The following is a 14,855-nucleotide window of genomic DNA, read 5'->3' as shown; positions in this document are numbered from 1 at the left end:
TATTCACACTTGAAATGAAATTCTGATGTCTATCTTTAGATTAATGGGCTTTGTTACATGGTTTTTAGGCCCAAAGAGGTTTGAAGTGGCAGATGAGGGGCAGGGGAAGATGCAAACGTCGCCGACAGCAAAGGCAGAAACACACACACTGCAAGACCACGGTAAAAGCTAAGCACACCTGACAGCCTGGTAGCTTCAAGAACGGGCAAAGGAAATTCTCATTCTCATAGGGATAAAATATGAACAATCTCAGCGATCTGTGTTCTCTGTAGAACTCCAGTCGCATTTTACTCTACATGTATTCTAGGCACTGAGAGAATGGAGTCCCCCACCTTTTCTCCCTGGACATTTCCCTAAATTTGGTGTAGCAGGTACCACTCACAACTTTATGTGATACGAGAGCCAAACAGGAAGGGAGAGATGTAAAAACAAATTCAAGAAGGAAGATCCTAGAATGTTAATTTTATTTCACATGATTGTCTACCTCCAGTTATTATTGTTGATGCAACTGAATTGTGCACTTCTTTCAAAAAAAATTATTGTATACAGTGTCTGCTAGGCTGCATTTATTTTCATACTATCACCGGTCTCCTATTTCTGACCTCAGGAAAAATGCAACTCTTAAAGCAAATATAAAAAGGATTATTTCTTAATAATCCACCTGTTTACAAAACAAATAAAAGCTGTTTAATGTTTGCACACAAACACACACATGCACAATAGATTTGTGGGCACGACTGCCTGAGCTGTTTAATAAGTAAAAACATTCAAAGTGGAAAACGTGTCTAGTCTTTACTGACCTTTCAAAGCAGTAAACTTTCAGGTGAAGTTCAAGATGAAGGAAGCCTTTTAAAAATCCTTTCCTTCAACATTTAAAAATAACTAACCTCTTTCCCCCTCCTCAAAGTCTCAAACTTTTCTTTTGATATCTGAAAACATACATTGACAACCCTACCACTCAAGAACTTCAAAAGAAGTAACTCACGGGTCTACTCTACAAAGATAAGAAGGTTCTAGTGACAAGAATTGAAAAGCCTGTGCGGGCTCCTAACTGATGAGAGATCACACGGGGACCAGGTTTTACATTAAGATTTTTCCCAATTAGCATTTAATGTCACACTACTCGAGGGCAACAAAGTCTGTGTCCCTTTGACTTCATCCCCCTCAACCATAAAGAAAGCCAAGGCACATTGTCTTACCTCAAACTGTGGGTAAGGAGGAGTCATAGCTGAAGGGGGCCCTGAGGTGGGAGGTGGCATCCCTGAAGTGGGTGGGAACAGACCCAAGGCATTCAGATTTAATCCAGGAATTAAATGTGCTTGAAGCTGCAATGGTAAAAAGGTCCCTTCATTTTACAATTACAAGATCAAGTGTAAGTGAGCATTTATATGTGATAATATCCAGACTGTGACCTTGTTTTATGACTCAAATTTTAGAACAAAGCAGATGTTCCATGTGATTATACTTGAGTATGTAGGTTATGTCTGTTTATAATTCTTGATATTTTAAACTCCATGTGCCGTCTGCCTCCTCTTTGACCTGAAGCCATGCTAGGTTCCTCAAAGCAGGGAACACAGCTTTCTTGCCTTTACGACCAGCTCACAGCGCTCAGACGTATATGTAATCTGTACACTCTGGGCACACAGTAAATAGAGACTGAAAACCTTGCATTAATTGAAGAAACAAGCAAACAAGATTTGTTCATCGAAGAGCAAACCAGATAGCAGATATTAAGAGATCTTTACGCCATGGAAAAAATTTGGCAGTCATGAGTCTAAAGACCCAAAACAAAATCAAGCCCTTTGGAAATCAGGTCTCATCCCCATGTCTTCTACAACTAAACCTATCTTTGGAATGGATCCAGGAGCCAGGAATGGGATTTTGTTTTGGCTTAATTTGATAAGGGTTAAGGAAATAAGGTGGGGACTACAGAGTTCAGACTTGAGCACACTCAAGAATCTTTTTTAAAGGCCTGTGGGGCTGAATTTACCCCCAGGCGACTCTGAAACATTTGGATGAGCAGTGATAATGTGAAGGAAGGTAGGTAGGCAGCAGTCATGTGGGGGTAAAATGATTAGCATTCCAGGCTCTTCTCACAAAGGTAATATCATTTTTACATTTTCCCTTCTTTTAGGTGTAATGTTTCAGATGACAGGCCCAACTGAGGAACTGTTTTTTAATCATTTACTTGAAAATTCAAGATAGACTTTGGAAACGCTGCATTTTCTGCACCATTCCATCCATTAAGGAATGTCAGCAATGCACTTGCACTACACAGATTGTTTTGTCATTTGAAATTCTTTTATCTCCAAGGTTTATGAGTAACCAAATTTTAAATTTGTATTCATAACAGTAGCTTTTATATGCACTGTATCTATTATAATCCTAATAAGCATGCCATGTAGGCAGTATCCCCATTTTACAGATGAGGAAACTGGTGCTCAGAGAGACCAAATAAGTTGTCCAAGAGAATAGAGGTACAGCTAATAAATGGCTGAGCTGGGATTCAAACCCAGTTCACAGACCACTAAAGCCCACATTCCTATAATACTATCATCTCCCTCCAACTCACATGGTATGGGAGAGATTAACCTTTTTAAGGGAGGTATTAGCCTTACCTCACAGGTAAGGAAGCTAAGGCTCGAAGTTGGCTAAAATCACAGAGCTAGCCAAGCCTGATGTCAAAGTCTGCGTCTTGCCAACTATCCCAGGGCACTCACCGTGGTGCTAAAAATCGATTAGAAACCACATCTAACAATGACACCATTAAAGGAATCAATGTTAATGCAATTGAAAACATCTTTTGATTGTTCATCAAAATAAAGACATTTCCTTCATATTAAAACTAACATTCATGGAAGCAATATCATTTTCATAAGACTCCCTGATTTTCTTCATTATCTCTTCCTCAGCTTTGGCACATGTTTCCACACTGCCTTTAACCGTAATGGTGCGCTCTGGATTGTACAGCGTCAGTTCCTGCAACCTGCAGATTGAAACAGAGGGGAAAGAAAAAGACTGGAAATTATAGGAGGAAGACAGTTGATAATAGTCCAGCCACAGATGGCAATTAAAACCCAACTGTGGAGGCTGGCAATATGTAAAAGTGGGTGGTTAGACATGATGAAAAACGAGTAAGCCCCAAAAGACATGACTCCAAGAATTGTAAAACTGCATGAGAGAAGAAAATACTGCCCCTCCCACCTTCTCAATAAACATTGCTGAGTGTACACAGTTCGATTAAGTCCATGTTTTAAATAGAGTGCACTTCTTGACCACTTAAGGTGAACTATTTTCACTATTTAACAGTGAAATGTAAAGAAAATGATCGGAGGAATATACAGTTTTAGTGGAAACCAAGAACCAAATGAACATAACCTTTAATAAGTATGTTCCTAGTCTGCACTGACCAATTCGAGGCGTTAACTGGCATTCTCATGCAATTGCATTTTCTGGGTCGCCAAGCAAGGAATAAGCACGGTAATATTCCAAAAGGGCAAGCCAGAATTCACGTGTCTAAACTTGTTTTTGACGGTAATTTTAGAATTTAGATTGACGTAGGCTTCAGGAAATAATACAAATCAATCCATTTTGACTAAATTTTAAAAATAGTCCCTCGATGACCATTTAGACAACTAAAAAGTTAGAATGCAACAGCAGTATTCAGAAACTCCCTGCTTGACTCAGCTCCTGTTGAAGTTTCAAAATCCATTCAGGTGACATCTGAGACCACCTAAGCCTGAGCCAGTCAACAGCCTTGAAGGGAAACCAGTGGGAGATACTTACTATGGAAATAAGACTAAATATACAGATGGAAAGGATACAGAATATTAAGACAGCTCCCCTTCATATTCCTAGGGTTAAAATTCTCATTTTCATTACTAACAAAATGTCTCAAGCTAGACTTGAGCCAGATGAATAGGATATTTTTCCTTAACTTCCTCCTAAACTCGCTAAAAATATAGACATCTACACAATGAAGATGATTTGTCTTAGACTACTTAAACAAGTATATGTCTCATCTCCAGGCTCAACCCACCTCTCCCCTGCCAAGCATTTTCTGTTACAATTTTTAAAATAGTTGCTTCCAGAATAGATTTTAAGATTATTTTCTATTAAAACCCTCCCCTTTCTGAGCATAAAATTCAAGACAGGGTAGGATCATTTGTTATTTTTAACACTGTGCAGTTTTTCCTTTCTTGCCCACAAAGCACAACTCTCCCACTTCCTTTCCACCCCCTTCTTTGAAAACTCCTTACTACATGAACATATTGCCCCAGTCTTTGTCTACTATTCTTCGACTTTTTGGGGTACTCTGAAGGAAATGAAGGAAAGTCACCCTCAGAAGACAAAGGCCTTTCCATATAATTTCAGAGCACTCATGGCCCTAGACATGGGGGCCAGCCTCCAAATCCCCACTCCCCAGGGATGGGCAGTCTCCTCCCACACTAACTAGAGCCAACATGTCAACAACAATAGAAAAATGGTAAAGAGTGTGACTTCTGAGGCTATGTTATAAAAGACACTGCCGCTTCCGTCTTGCTCTTTCCTAGATCATTCAGTCTGAGGGAAGAGAGCTGCTGTGTCTTTAAGACACCCAAACAGTCCTGTGGAGAGGCCCAGGAGCTGAGGCCTCACTCCAAGAGCCGGCATCAGCTTCTCAGCAACATCAAGAGATCCCCAACTAGAACCACCCAGTCAAGCTGTTCCTGAATTCCTGACCCACAGAAACTAGGTGAGCAATCAATGCTTACCCTCGTCGTCAGCGGTCCAGTGTTGGGATAATTTGTTACACAGCAATGCATAATACACTGGGTTATATATTCCAACTTTGGGAGTATATGCCAGAAAACCTGACCAAGACTTCAGCTAGGAAATACGAACGTAAAGTATTTAGTGCGTCCTGCCTTTTTAGTGGGAACAGATAATGCTTTCACTATGAGTTAGAAACAGATAGCAGGCAGCAGACTCAGTTTGAGAAATGAAGTATAAGTATGGTGGTACAGGCCAGCTCCAAGAGTTGTAAAATGCTTAATATATAACCTACAGCTTAGAAACGGTGTGTGAAAGTTTCCTGATTCAAAAGAAAGCAAGCCAGCACTTACGGAGATATTGTGATTTTAGTGTCTGTGTCTTGCTCAATTTTTTTAAGGTTTCTTCCTTCCTTACCAATAAGACGTCCTACAAAGTTATTATGGGCTAAAATCTTCAAGGGAATCTCTTCTGTGCTGTAAAGAAAGAAAGAAACAAATAAAAAGGCCATCAAATCAGGGTAAGTAAACCTACTGTAGGGTAAAAAGACAATATTCATTCATTAAACATTTACTTCCTACCTACCATATAGGAAGAATTCTGCTAGGTATAGTTTAAAGCTTGCTGACCATTAGTCTACATTCTAGCAATGCATGAATAGAGGGGGTGAAAAAACACTGACAAGTATTTGGATAGGAGTTAATTTTTAAAAGTTTCCTTTTATTCATCTCAGGGAATGTCTTCCAAAAATGGATTCTGTTAGCTCTTTGAAAACACCTTACTCAAACCCATATTCTGAAACCCTGAGTACCAGAACACCACGTACAAATGCAAACCAGTGTGATTTCAGAATAATTTTAAAATACACTCCTGGAGGTAACATGCACAATTTATAGAGGGAAACAGAGAAGAAACTCAACAGTGGTTACACCTTGGGGGAAGAGTATAAGAGCAGGAAGGGACGGCTTTCACTTTTCATTTTGTACCTTTCTGAATTTCCAAGTCATATATGTAGCATTGTTTGAAAATGTCATTGGGGTTATCTGAATGGTGGGCTTTTTCTTTACTTTTCTCTGTACTAAAAAAGAATTTTAATCTTATAATACAGCAACATATAATATAACTTATAATTAAAATATATGTAATATATTTCAAAGGTCCCTACAAATTAAATGCTAGTCATTAGGTCCCCAAGCTAAGTCCAGCATCTTACTCTGGATCCTACTTTCAGCACACCACTGTGCTGGATGCTACAAGCAGCAGAGAACCCAACCTCTGCTCAAGGCTCCTGTGCAAAAGATACTTAGAGTTTCAACCTGAAACACCCCAATCAATCTCCAGTTTACCGTAGCACAAGATTAGGGATTTCCTCACCTCCATACTCCCTGCTGCTGCAGGGGAGGCTGGGCAGACATGGACAGAGCTCCAGTGAGCTCCAAGTAAAGGAGTGAGGATTTGGGGTCCCTGCTTTGGGTAAATGCCGGGGATACTTCTTGGACCTTAGGTGAGCTTCCTGTGACACCCAATTGCCTTCTTTTACAGCTAGACGGTTCCCATTACACCACTCACAAGATATCCAAACATGAATAAAAACAAAATATTTAAAAGACTTATGCTTTATAACCAAATCAATAGTGCCAACCCTCTGTCGCTCTTTGGGACAGCATTTCTCTTTCTTTGTTGGCAATTCCCAAGAACTGTGTCACAGAATTCCAAAATAAGACAGTGTAAATATCAGCCTCTTCACGGGGTAATCCTCTTTACTCACAATTTTATATCTTGAGCTTCTTTATGCATAATCTCCAGAATAGACTTACAAGCCGCAGAGGTGCCCTCAGGGGTAGAGAGAATAGTAATTGACTTCTCAGCAGCACCTGCATTCTCTTTACGATGGACATCAATTCTTCCGGTGGGCACAAAGGGAGAGGAAAACAAAAGCTGTAAGCATGTATTCACAATAGAGTCTGTAATTACCAACTGTGAAGTCACAGCACTTCCGGGCAAAGAGTGGATGACTCACTCCTCTCGAAAGCATCAAGTCTTGATAAGCTGTCACCATGGATGAGACCAATTTTAATTCCATGAGTACTCCCCTCTCTTTGCTCATGCAGGGGCATCTTTTCATTCTGCCCAAGCTGCATGTGCTTAATTTTCCTTTTAGGTGCCACAGGTCAAACATCTCACGTCCGGGAGCCTGGGTTCAAACAAAAGGCTTTCTTCTGCTCTAAAACCAAGGGGGACGGGAACACAAGCCAAGAGGACTGGGGCTGGAATTCCACAAGCCAGGTGGAGCTTCTGATTCTATACTGTATGTCCACCATCCGTCACATGTGGGGATTTCGCTCCTCTGTTTCCTCTGGCAGGGCTCTTTCTACATTTTGCCTCCTTGAGAGAGGAAGGTGCATAACAAATAGTGATGGGATTGGAACCCAAAGAGATGGCAATTCCACTTCAAAGAAAAGCAAATGGCCAATAAACACAAAACGATGTTCCACCTCACTGGTCATTAAAACAAGGTGTCATTTTCTTCTAGGCCTGCGAGCACGTTAATGGATGAAATCAAGTGCTGGCAAGAGGATGCACATCTGGGCATGGCCACCCTTCTGGTGCGGTGCAGAGTACAGAGCAAACCGCCAAGACCTTTCAGAGCTGAGCTGCTTATGATCTTTTTTTTTTTTAAATTATTATTTATTTTATTTTATTATTTTTGGCTGTGTTGGGTCTTCGTTTCTGTGCAAGGGCTTTCTCTAGTTGTGGCAAGCAGGGGCCACTCTTCATCGTGGTGCGCGGGCCTCTCACCATCGTGGCCTCTCTTGTTGCGGAGCAGAAGCTCCAGACGCGCAGGCTCAGTAGTTGTGGCTCACGGGCCCAGTTGCTCCGCGGCATGTGGGATCCTCCCAGACCAGGGCTCGAACCCGTGTCTCCTGCATTGGCAGGCAGATTCTCAACCACTGCGCCCCCATGCTTATGATCTTTTGACCTAAGAATCCTACTTCTCGTAACGCCTCCTACAGATGTAGTCTCATACATGGGCCAAGACGGGTGTTTTTCACCCTTTGCAGTATTGACATCTCGGATCAGACTAGTGCTCTGCTGTGGAGGCTGTCCTGTGCATTGTAGGACGTTCAGCAGCATCCCTGGCCTCTGCCCACTAGATGCCAGTGGCACCCCCCCCTCATGCAGATGTGACAACCAAAAATGTCTCCAGACATTGCCGAACGTCTGCAGGGGGGACCACTACTGCTTGAAAATCACTAGTGCAGGAATGTTCACTGTAGCACTATTTGTAACAGAAAGAAAGTTGGAATTACCTTTGAAATACCTCTCAGGAAGAAACAGTTAAATAACATTACATCCATACTATACAGCTGTTTGAAAACATGTGGTTAAATTACAGGTGCCAACATAGTTAGAGGTCCTTGATCTTATGTGAAAAAAAATGCAATACATACCATGGTATGATTTCTCATTTAAAGCTACACGTTAGTAGCTACAAGGAACAAGTCCTGTAAAGACATATCCTCAACTTAACAATGGTCACCTTGGGGGTTAGATGAAGATTAGCTCTTTGTTTTTATTTTTTTAATGTACATACTTGTACGTTTTGAATTAAATACAAAAATAAGTCTTCTGTTTAAAAAGTACAAGAAAGAAAATCAACTATCAAAAAAAAAAACAAAAAAAACTGTGTTCAGGGAAAATTAAGTACTGGTGAGCTCCCTTGGCCACTCAAACTACTAGATGAAGAGCTGTGTTAACTTGTGGTCATGAGAAGGACCACTTCATCCTGCCAAGAAAATCAAGGCCTGGATTTCATTTTCCTAAATGTCTGATTGAAAACTGAAGATTTATCTCAGAATTAAAACCTGTAACTAAAAATTAGGGCAATGTAGAAGTGAAACAAATAAGGGATATCTAGAAATAACCAATAAAAAAAGTATCTTAGATAACGGTTCTGATCTCAGGAACCATCTTTGCAGTCACTGGTTTCAATCCCCAATCACTGTAAGTATCTCTCTTCTAGGAGGTAACATGTTCATCTCCCTCCTCCCGGTTTATTTCCACCTGCTCACTGTGTTAAGGATTACTAAACTCTGATCGTCTGAGAGAAGGTGATGTTGCTTTACAGATTAGGGTAGCCCTGCGAGGCCATTCCAGAAACAGAAGATCTGATAATGACTAGTTTCAATGGCAAGAGTTAATTAAATCCGCTGGCAGAGCTGCAAGTGAATCATCGGATACAACAAAAATTGCTTCCCTTCCCTCTCCATCCTCCATCTTCCTGCTTAAATAAAACAAACAGTTCAATTTAAATCACAGAAGCTCTTTCCTCCGACAAGGAAATGAGTAGCTTTAAAAGGAACAACTTTAATCTGCCATGTGACAAGGATGGTAAACCACTGAATTATTAGTTTCTGCAGGTAACGGGGAATCAAGGGAAGCAAGAAGCCCTTAAATTTTAATATTAAAACCAGGCAAATTTAAGATGAAAACTGATTAGGCTATGGTTCAGTTGTCTTCCCCACACTCTACATTATGAAGTCAAAGCCACTGAGTTTGCACAAAGGTAACCAACACCCAGCAACTCCTGCTTCAAAGCAGGGGAAGGCAGGACCAGAGATGTCACTCCACAGGGGAGTGGGTACGCAACCACCACTAGACACAGTTCGTTTGTTTCTGCGTGAGAAATGAGTCAGCCAGCTCAAGGCAGGCATGGTGCCTGTGATGAACATGGATAGCCTCTTAAGCCTGTTGGAACAAACACGTAGGCAAGGTATACACAGCACAAGGTATAGTCGCACTTTCTGAAAAACACTCTGCTTAACTCCTTGAACCACACAAAATAATAATTTTTCTTACTAAATTTAAAAAGCAAAATGATCCACAGTCATCTCTGTAGCTGGCCCAGGGGCCATTTCCCTACCCTTTCATATAGAATGACACAAGAGAGGTTTGTACACACAGCCTTTTCTCCCTAATACACCCACAGTTCTTCAGGAAATATGGCAGCAGCTGTCCCAGAGATGTGCCTGGTAGCAATTTACAGAACTAAGGGTGAGGACAGAATTCATTACCAAGTTTCTTTGGGTCAAAGTCTTCACTACAGCATAACAGGATGGTTACTAAAGCAAACAGGATGGTTACTAAAGCAAAACAATGAATATATAATCACTGGAGCTTCAAAACTGAGAAAGTTCCTTAGATGTATTTTAAGGGCATTAAATATAATTCACATATAGTTATTTCACTCATTTGACAAATATGAGACCCACCTACATATAAGGCAACATGCCCACCACTGGGGCTACAGTGGTAAATAAAAACAAATAGCTCCTGCTTTCTACTCCTAAAAAGTTAGCATCAAGGTTTGATGGAGAATCTTCTAATTCCTCAAAATCTGCAAATTAAAACTATCAAACAACATCCTAAAGAAACAACCATTCTAACTACATGACTTAAACACAGGATAACTATGGACCATAGCTGAATGATTCTTCACTGAAGTAAAGCAAGACTGAAAAACTATCTCTGTACTGGACCCAGAAAATTACTTCCAAAAGCACTGAAGGCAGTTATAACTGGAGGTCAGAGTGGAGATGGGAGAGCAGAGAACCTAGAAGCTGCCCTTTTGTTTATCAGGGCCTCCCTCGTCAGGAGTGGATTAAGTATCATTTGTTTTCCATTCATGTGTGAATATTTGAGGTTTCCTTTGAGATTAAGGTTTAGCCCCAGGTTTATATGAAATGAACACTAAGATATCAAATCACGGGAATTCCCTGGTGGCGCAGTGGATAAGAATCCGCCTGCCAATGCAGGGGACATGGGTTCGATCCCTGGTCCGGGAAGATCCCACATGCCGCAGAGCAGCTAAGCCTGTGCGCCACAACTACTGAGCCTGCGCTCTAGAGCCTTCGAGCCACAACTACTGAAGCCCGTGCTCCACACCAAGAGAAGCCACCGCAATGAGAAGCCTGTGCACCGCAACGAAGAGTAGCCCCCGCTCACCGCAACTAGAGAAAGCCCACGTGCAACCCACCGCAGCCATAAATAAATAAACAAATACATTTATTTTATTGATTTATTAAAAATAAAAAGTATATCAAATCACAAAGATTTTCCGGATTCCCAAGTACCATACAAGAAGGGATCATCATCATCATGAAGTACCAAGACAACCTACTCTGTTATTAAGATCCAAAGGGGAAAGCATGAAGGCCGCCCACACACTCAGGAATACTCACTTCGACTGGGTCTGTTTGGTAATGTTCCGAATGGTAGCACCTTCTTTTCCTATAATGGCTCCAACGAATTGGGTGGGAACCAGCAGACGTAGAGGCAAGTCGCACGGTTTCTGCTTGGACATGGATCCTGGAGACCCCTGCCGCGATGAGCCCCTCTGCCCAAACCCACGGCGACCTCGGGGCTGCTGCGAGGGGTTCTGCTGGGCAGCCATTTCGTCAGGGATGTAGGCCACTTTCAGTGTGAAGTTCTCCAGCTGGAATCCATTCAGTTTGTCTAAAGCTCTGAAAGTTGACAAGGAGCAGGGGGTGGGAAGAGGAACCGAGCTATAAAACAAACCTTTCAGCAAAGCAATACCCACCTCTTCCACTCAGGATTACTGGCTCTAAAACTTCTGAATAAAGCCACTGAAGAAGTAGCAAACCCAGAACACACATAACACTTCCCCCCCACCCCGACCTGCACTTTTCCTTTGAAGGACACATAGGAAAGACCAACAAGATCCCAATCATACAGGAAAACAAAGTATCAAGAAATTTCTGTCACCATTGCCAACCCTCCAAGACCCTTCCCAGAGTAACTGTTAACTGTGATAACTTCTGCAAACGGGCCAGTTCTTTCCATATGTTCACACAGGTGTGTACGTGTTCAGTACCCTCTTTAAAAGCATAACTGAGATCATGATATACATAGTCTTGTGACTTGCTTTTTTTCCAAATACAATACATCTTGGGATATTTCCATGTGATTTTTGTATCAGAGGGCATTCTTTTCTAATGTATATATAACTGAATCACTTTGCTATGCAGCAGAAGTTAACACAACATTGTAAATCAACTATACTTCAATTTTTAAAAAGTAGCTAAAGATGGCATTCTTTTCATAAGCTTCACAGGTGATAGAAGGCACACAGCAAAACTTGTTTTACCGATGCCCTGATACAAGAACCTTAAGTTAACACATTTTTCGTTGCTTCTTCCCTCTCCTCTTTTTTCTTAAGGAATATGTGGATTAAGGGCCCTAAAATATTTTGGCTATTTCTAAAGGAAGACAACAGCTGAGTGATTTTATTAATATCAATGATGTATATTTATTACAGGAAGTTGGAATTACAGAAGTTTCAACCAATTAGATATTCATTCAAAGTAACCCTTTTTTTTTTTTTTGCCCACACTGGGCAGCTTGTGGCATCTTAGTTCCCCAGCCAGGGATCGAACCAGTGCCCTCAGCAGTGAAAGTGCAGAGTCCTAACCACTGGACCGCCAAGGAATTCCCCATTCAAAGCAACTTTAAACCTTTTAAAAGCCCAGAAGAAACAGATCATTGAAGGTTCTTTCAGAGACATAAAGAAAGCCAAGCCCAATGTAGGAATCAACTATACCTACAGGCATAAAAGGCAATACAGTCCATAGTAACATCCTTTCCCACTATAAAATTGAGTACTGCCAGCTTCAGAAGAGGGTAAGTAAAGTTTGATTCTGGAATTAAGTCAGTAATGTTATCAAAAAAAGTAATTAGCTTCTTTCTTGAGTGAGAGAGGCAGGCAGATAGACGTCCTTCTCCATGGGAATAAACAGAGATAAACATGTAAGTCACCAGATGCTTTTATGTATTCTGGGGCTAACCAGATACGGTCATGTGTGTCCCAAGAAACAACTCTGTCAAATTGGCATAAACTGTAATTCCAAACTTCACTGTGCTGCTTTAAAAAGATTTCTTGGAGGGGAGAAGAAAAGATTCTCTCACTTGGGAGGTCAGATGCACAGTGCTCCAGGACCCGGTGCACAGTCTGGGTCCCAAAGGCCCTAAACTCAGGCTGCTCCTGTCAGAGAGCAGACAGCACGCACTGTGTATATCCCACTGCTAACTGCCAAGAAAGCAGGGTTCCCAACCCCTCAGCCCACAGTGCTCCAAACTTGGACACAGCTAGCTGAAGGTACAGGAGTAACTTAACTGCAAGCAATGACTTTCTCATGACTGAAGATTCCAAGTTTCTGAATTTTAAGTCAACCACTATAACCTTTCTATGCACAAAGCTTAATATTCAGCTATACCATTTGGTGGTCTGCTGAGTTCAGGGGAAACCTTAATAGTATTTTCACCAACCCTACTGTAACATGCAAGACGTGTGATCAACAACTGTCATCATAATTACTCAAAACATATGCGTTCAGCTCAACAGAACTCAAGGATGTTTATCCCACATGTGTACTACTCGGGATGCTGTTTCTCATCATTACTTGCCTCTGCTCTGATGCAATTTTAAGAGTCATTCAGAAGATGGTGAGTAGTTTTGCTAGGTGGTAGCTCTTAATTGCATTGCTAAGTTTATTGGGATAGATCACAGTGTAGGACTGAAAGGGCCTTGAGAGAAAGAATAAACAGTTTATCTCAAGGATGAGAGAGTAAGAAGAACTGAGACCCAGAGAAGTTAAATTTATCCAATGGTACACACATACAGAGCTGAGCAGTGAAAAAGAGAGACCCAAATTCTAGCCCAGCTTGAAGACTAAGTAGCCATGGAACCCTGGAAAAGTCGTTTTGTTGTTTGGCATTAGCCTAGATTTATGGTCCCTTTCAACTCTAAATTCCATGTCTAAGATCTCTTTTTCTTATTCCTAGACCCCACTGCTGGGTATCTCATAGATCCTAACAAAACGAGGCTTAGCCATTATTGAAAAGTCATACCATTCCATTTTCTCCTTGTACCAAGAATAAGAGGCTGAGACATACAATTCAGCAATAATTACCAAAAGCCTGATAATACCACTGCAGGGATGCACCTTAAGGAAACAATTATGGACAAAGCCCATATATTTACCACAAAAGACTTCATTACTAAACTAGTTCTAAAGGCAAAAAAACTGCAAACAACCTAGATGCCCAGTAGAGGACTTGGCTACATAGACTGTGGTAGGGATGAAATACCAGATAGAGATTACTAATGGTATAAATATAGTTAATGCAAAGGCAACCTGCACAACTCTATAGAATGATCTTTAGCATTTTAAAAGTTGTAACGCATGGACAAAGTCAAACAAACTTGATGGCAAATTTCACAGTGGTTATCTCTGAATGGCAAAAAGGGCAACAAATTTCTTTGTCTCACTACCTGGTCTGTTGTTTCTTTTTCCAGAATAAATCTTCTATTTACATAATTTTCAAAGCTTAAGGGTAAATATCCTCCCTTTAGCCATCAGCCAAGTTGTTTCAAACACTTCTGTGTGTACCCAATACAAATCTTCAAACTGATATAAAAAGATATGCAATAATAGCTTCAATATATAAACTATATTCCTATTCCCCAACAAAAAAAAACACACACCAGAAATAAGAACCCCCTGGACAACAAGGTCCTACTGTATAGCACAGGGAACTATATTCAATGTCCTGGGATAAACCATAATGGAAAAGAACATAAAAAAGAATATATATATATATATATAAAACTGAGTCACTTTGCTGTACAGCAGAAATTAACACAGCATTGTTAAATCAACTACACTTCAATTTTAAAAAATAAAAAATAAAATAAAATGCCAAATTTATCTTTAGAAAAAGCTCCTCAGATAATAAACAGCCCCAACTACAAAAAAAGAAAAGAAATAAGAACCCTAAAAAAAGAGAACTAAATACCTACAAATTCTGAAGGGTTATTTCTTTGTCACCCATTACAAATCTCCCAATGAACACTGCCTTTGTTATCTGAGCATCCCTGGAAGATGGAAGGAACAGGTATTCCAGAGACCCAAGTCTCTCTTGCTTCCAGGAACAAGAAACACTAAATACATACTCCTGTTTTTTTGTTTTTTAATAAAGTGCTTTGATCTTTTTTTTAAATTCATATTTTTTATTTATTTTTT

The 14,855-nt window shown here is 40.6% G+C and overlaps 1 protein-coding gene across 1 annotated transcript in view; it reads right to left on the bottom strand.

Moving 5' to 3' along the window:
* IGF2BP3 (insulin like growth factor 2 mRNA binding protein 3) overlaps positions 1 to 14,855 on the bottom strand; it is a 147,024-nt gene that overhangs the window by 16,525 nt on the left and 115,644 nt on the right. Inside the window, exons 6-10 of the mRNA XM_068550495.1 lie at positions 10,995 to 11,276; positions 6,521 to 6,655; positions 5,106 to 5,228; positions 2,851 to 2,986; positions 1,200 to 1,325 (exon numbers count right to left, since the gene is read on the bottom strand). Of these exons, the coding sequence (XP_068406596.1) occupies positions 1,200 to 1,325; positions 2,851 to 2,986; positions 5,106 to 5,228; positions 6,521 to 6,655; positions 10,995 to 11,276 (802 nt within the window). The remainder of the gene's footprint in view (positions 1 to 1,199; positions 1,326 to 2,850; positions 2,987 to 5,105; positions 5,229 to 6,520; positions 6,656 to 10,994; positions 11,277 to 14,855) is intronic.

The sequence above is a fragment of the Eschrichtius robustus genome, chromosome 8, assembly GCF_028021215.1.
Source record: "Eschrichtius robustus isolate mEscRob2 chromosome 8, mEscRob2.pri, whole genome shotgun sequence".
NCBI classification, from domain to species: Eukaryota; Metazoa; Chordata; class Mammalia; order Artiodactyla; family Eschrichtiidae; genus Eschrichtius; species Eschrichtius robustus.
Note: the sequence above shows the minus strand (reverse complement) of the source record. Positions and strands in the feature narration are given on the sequence as shown.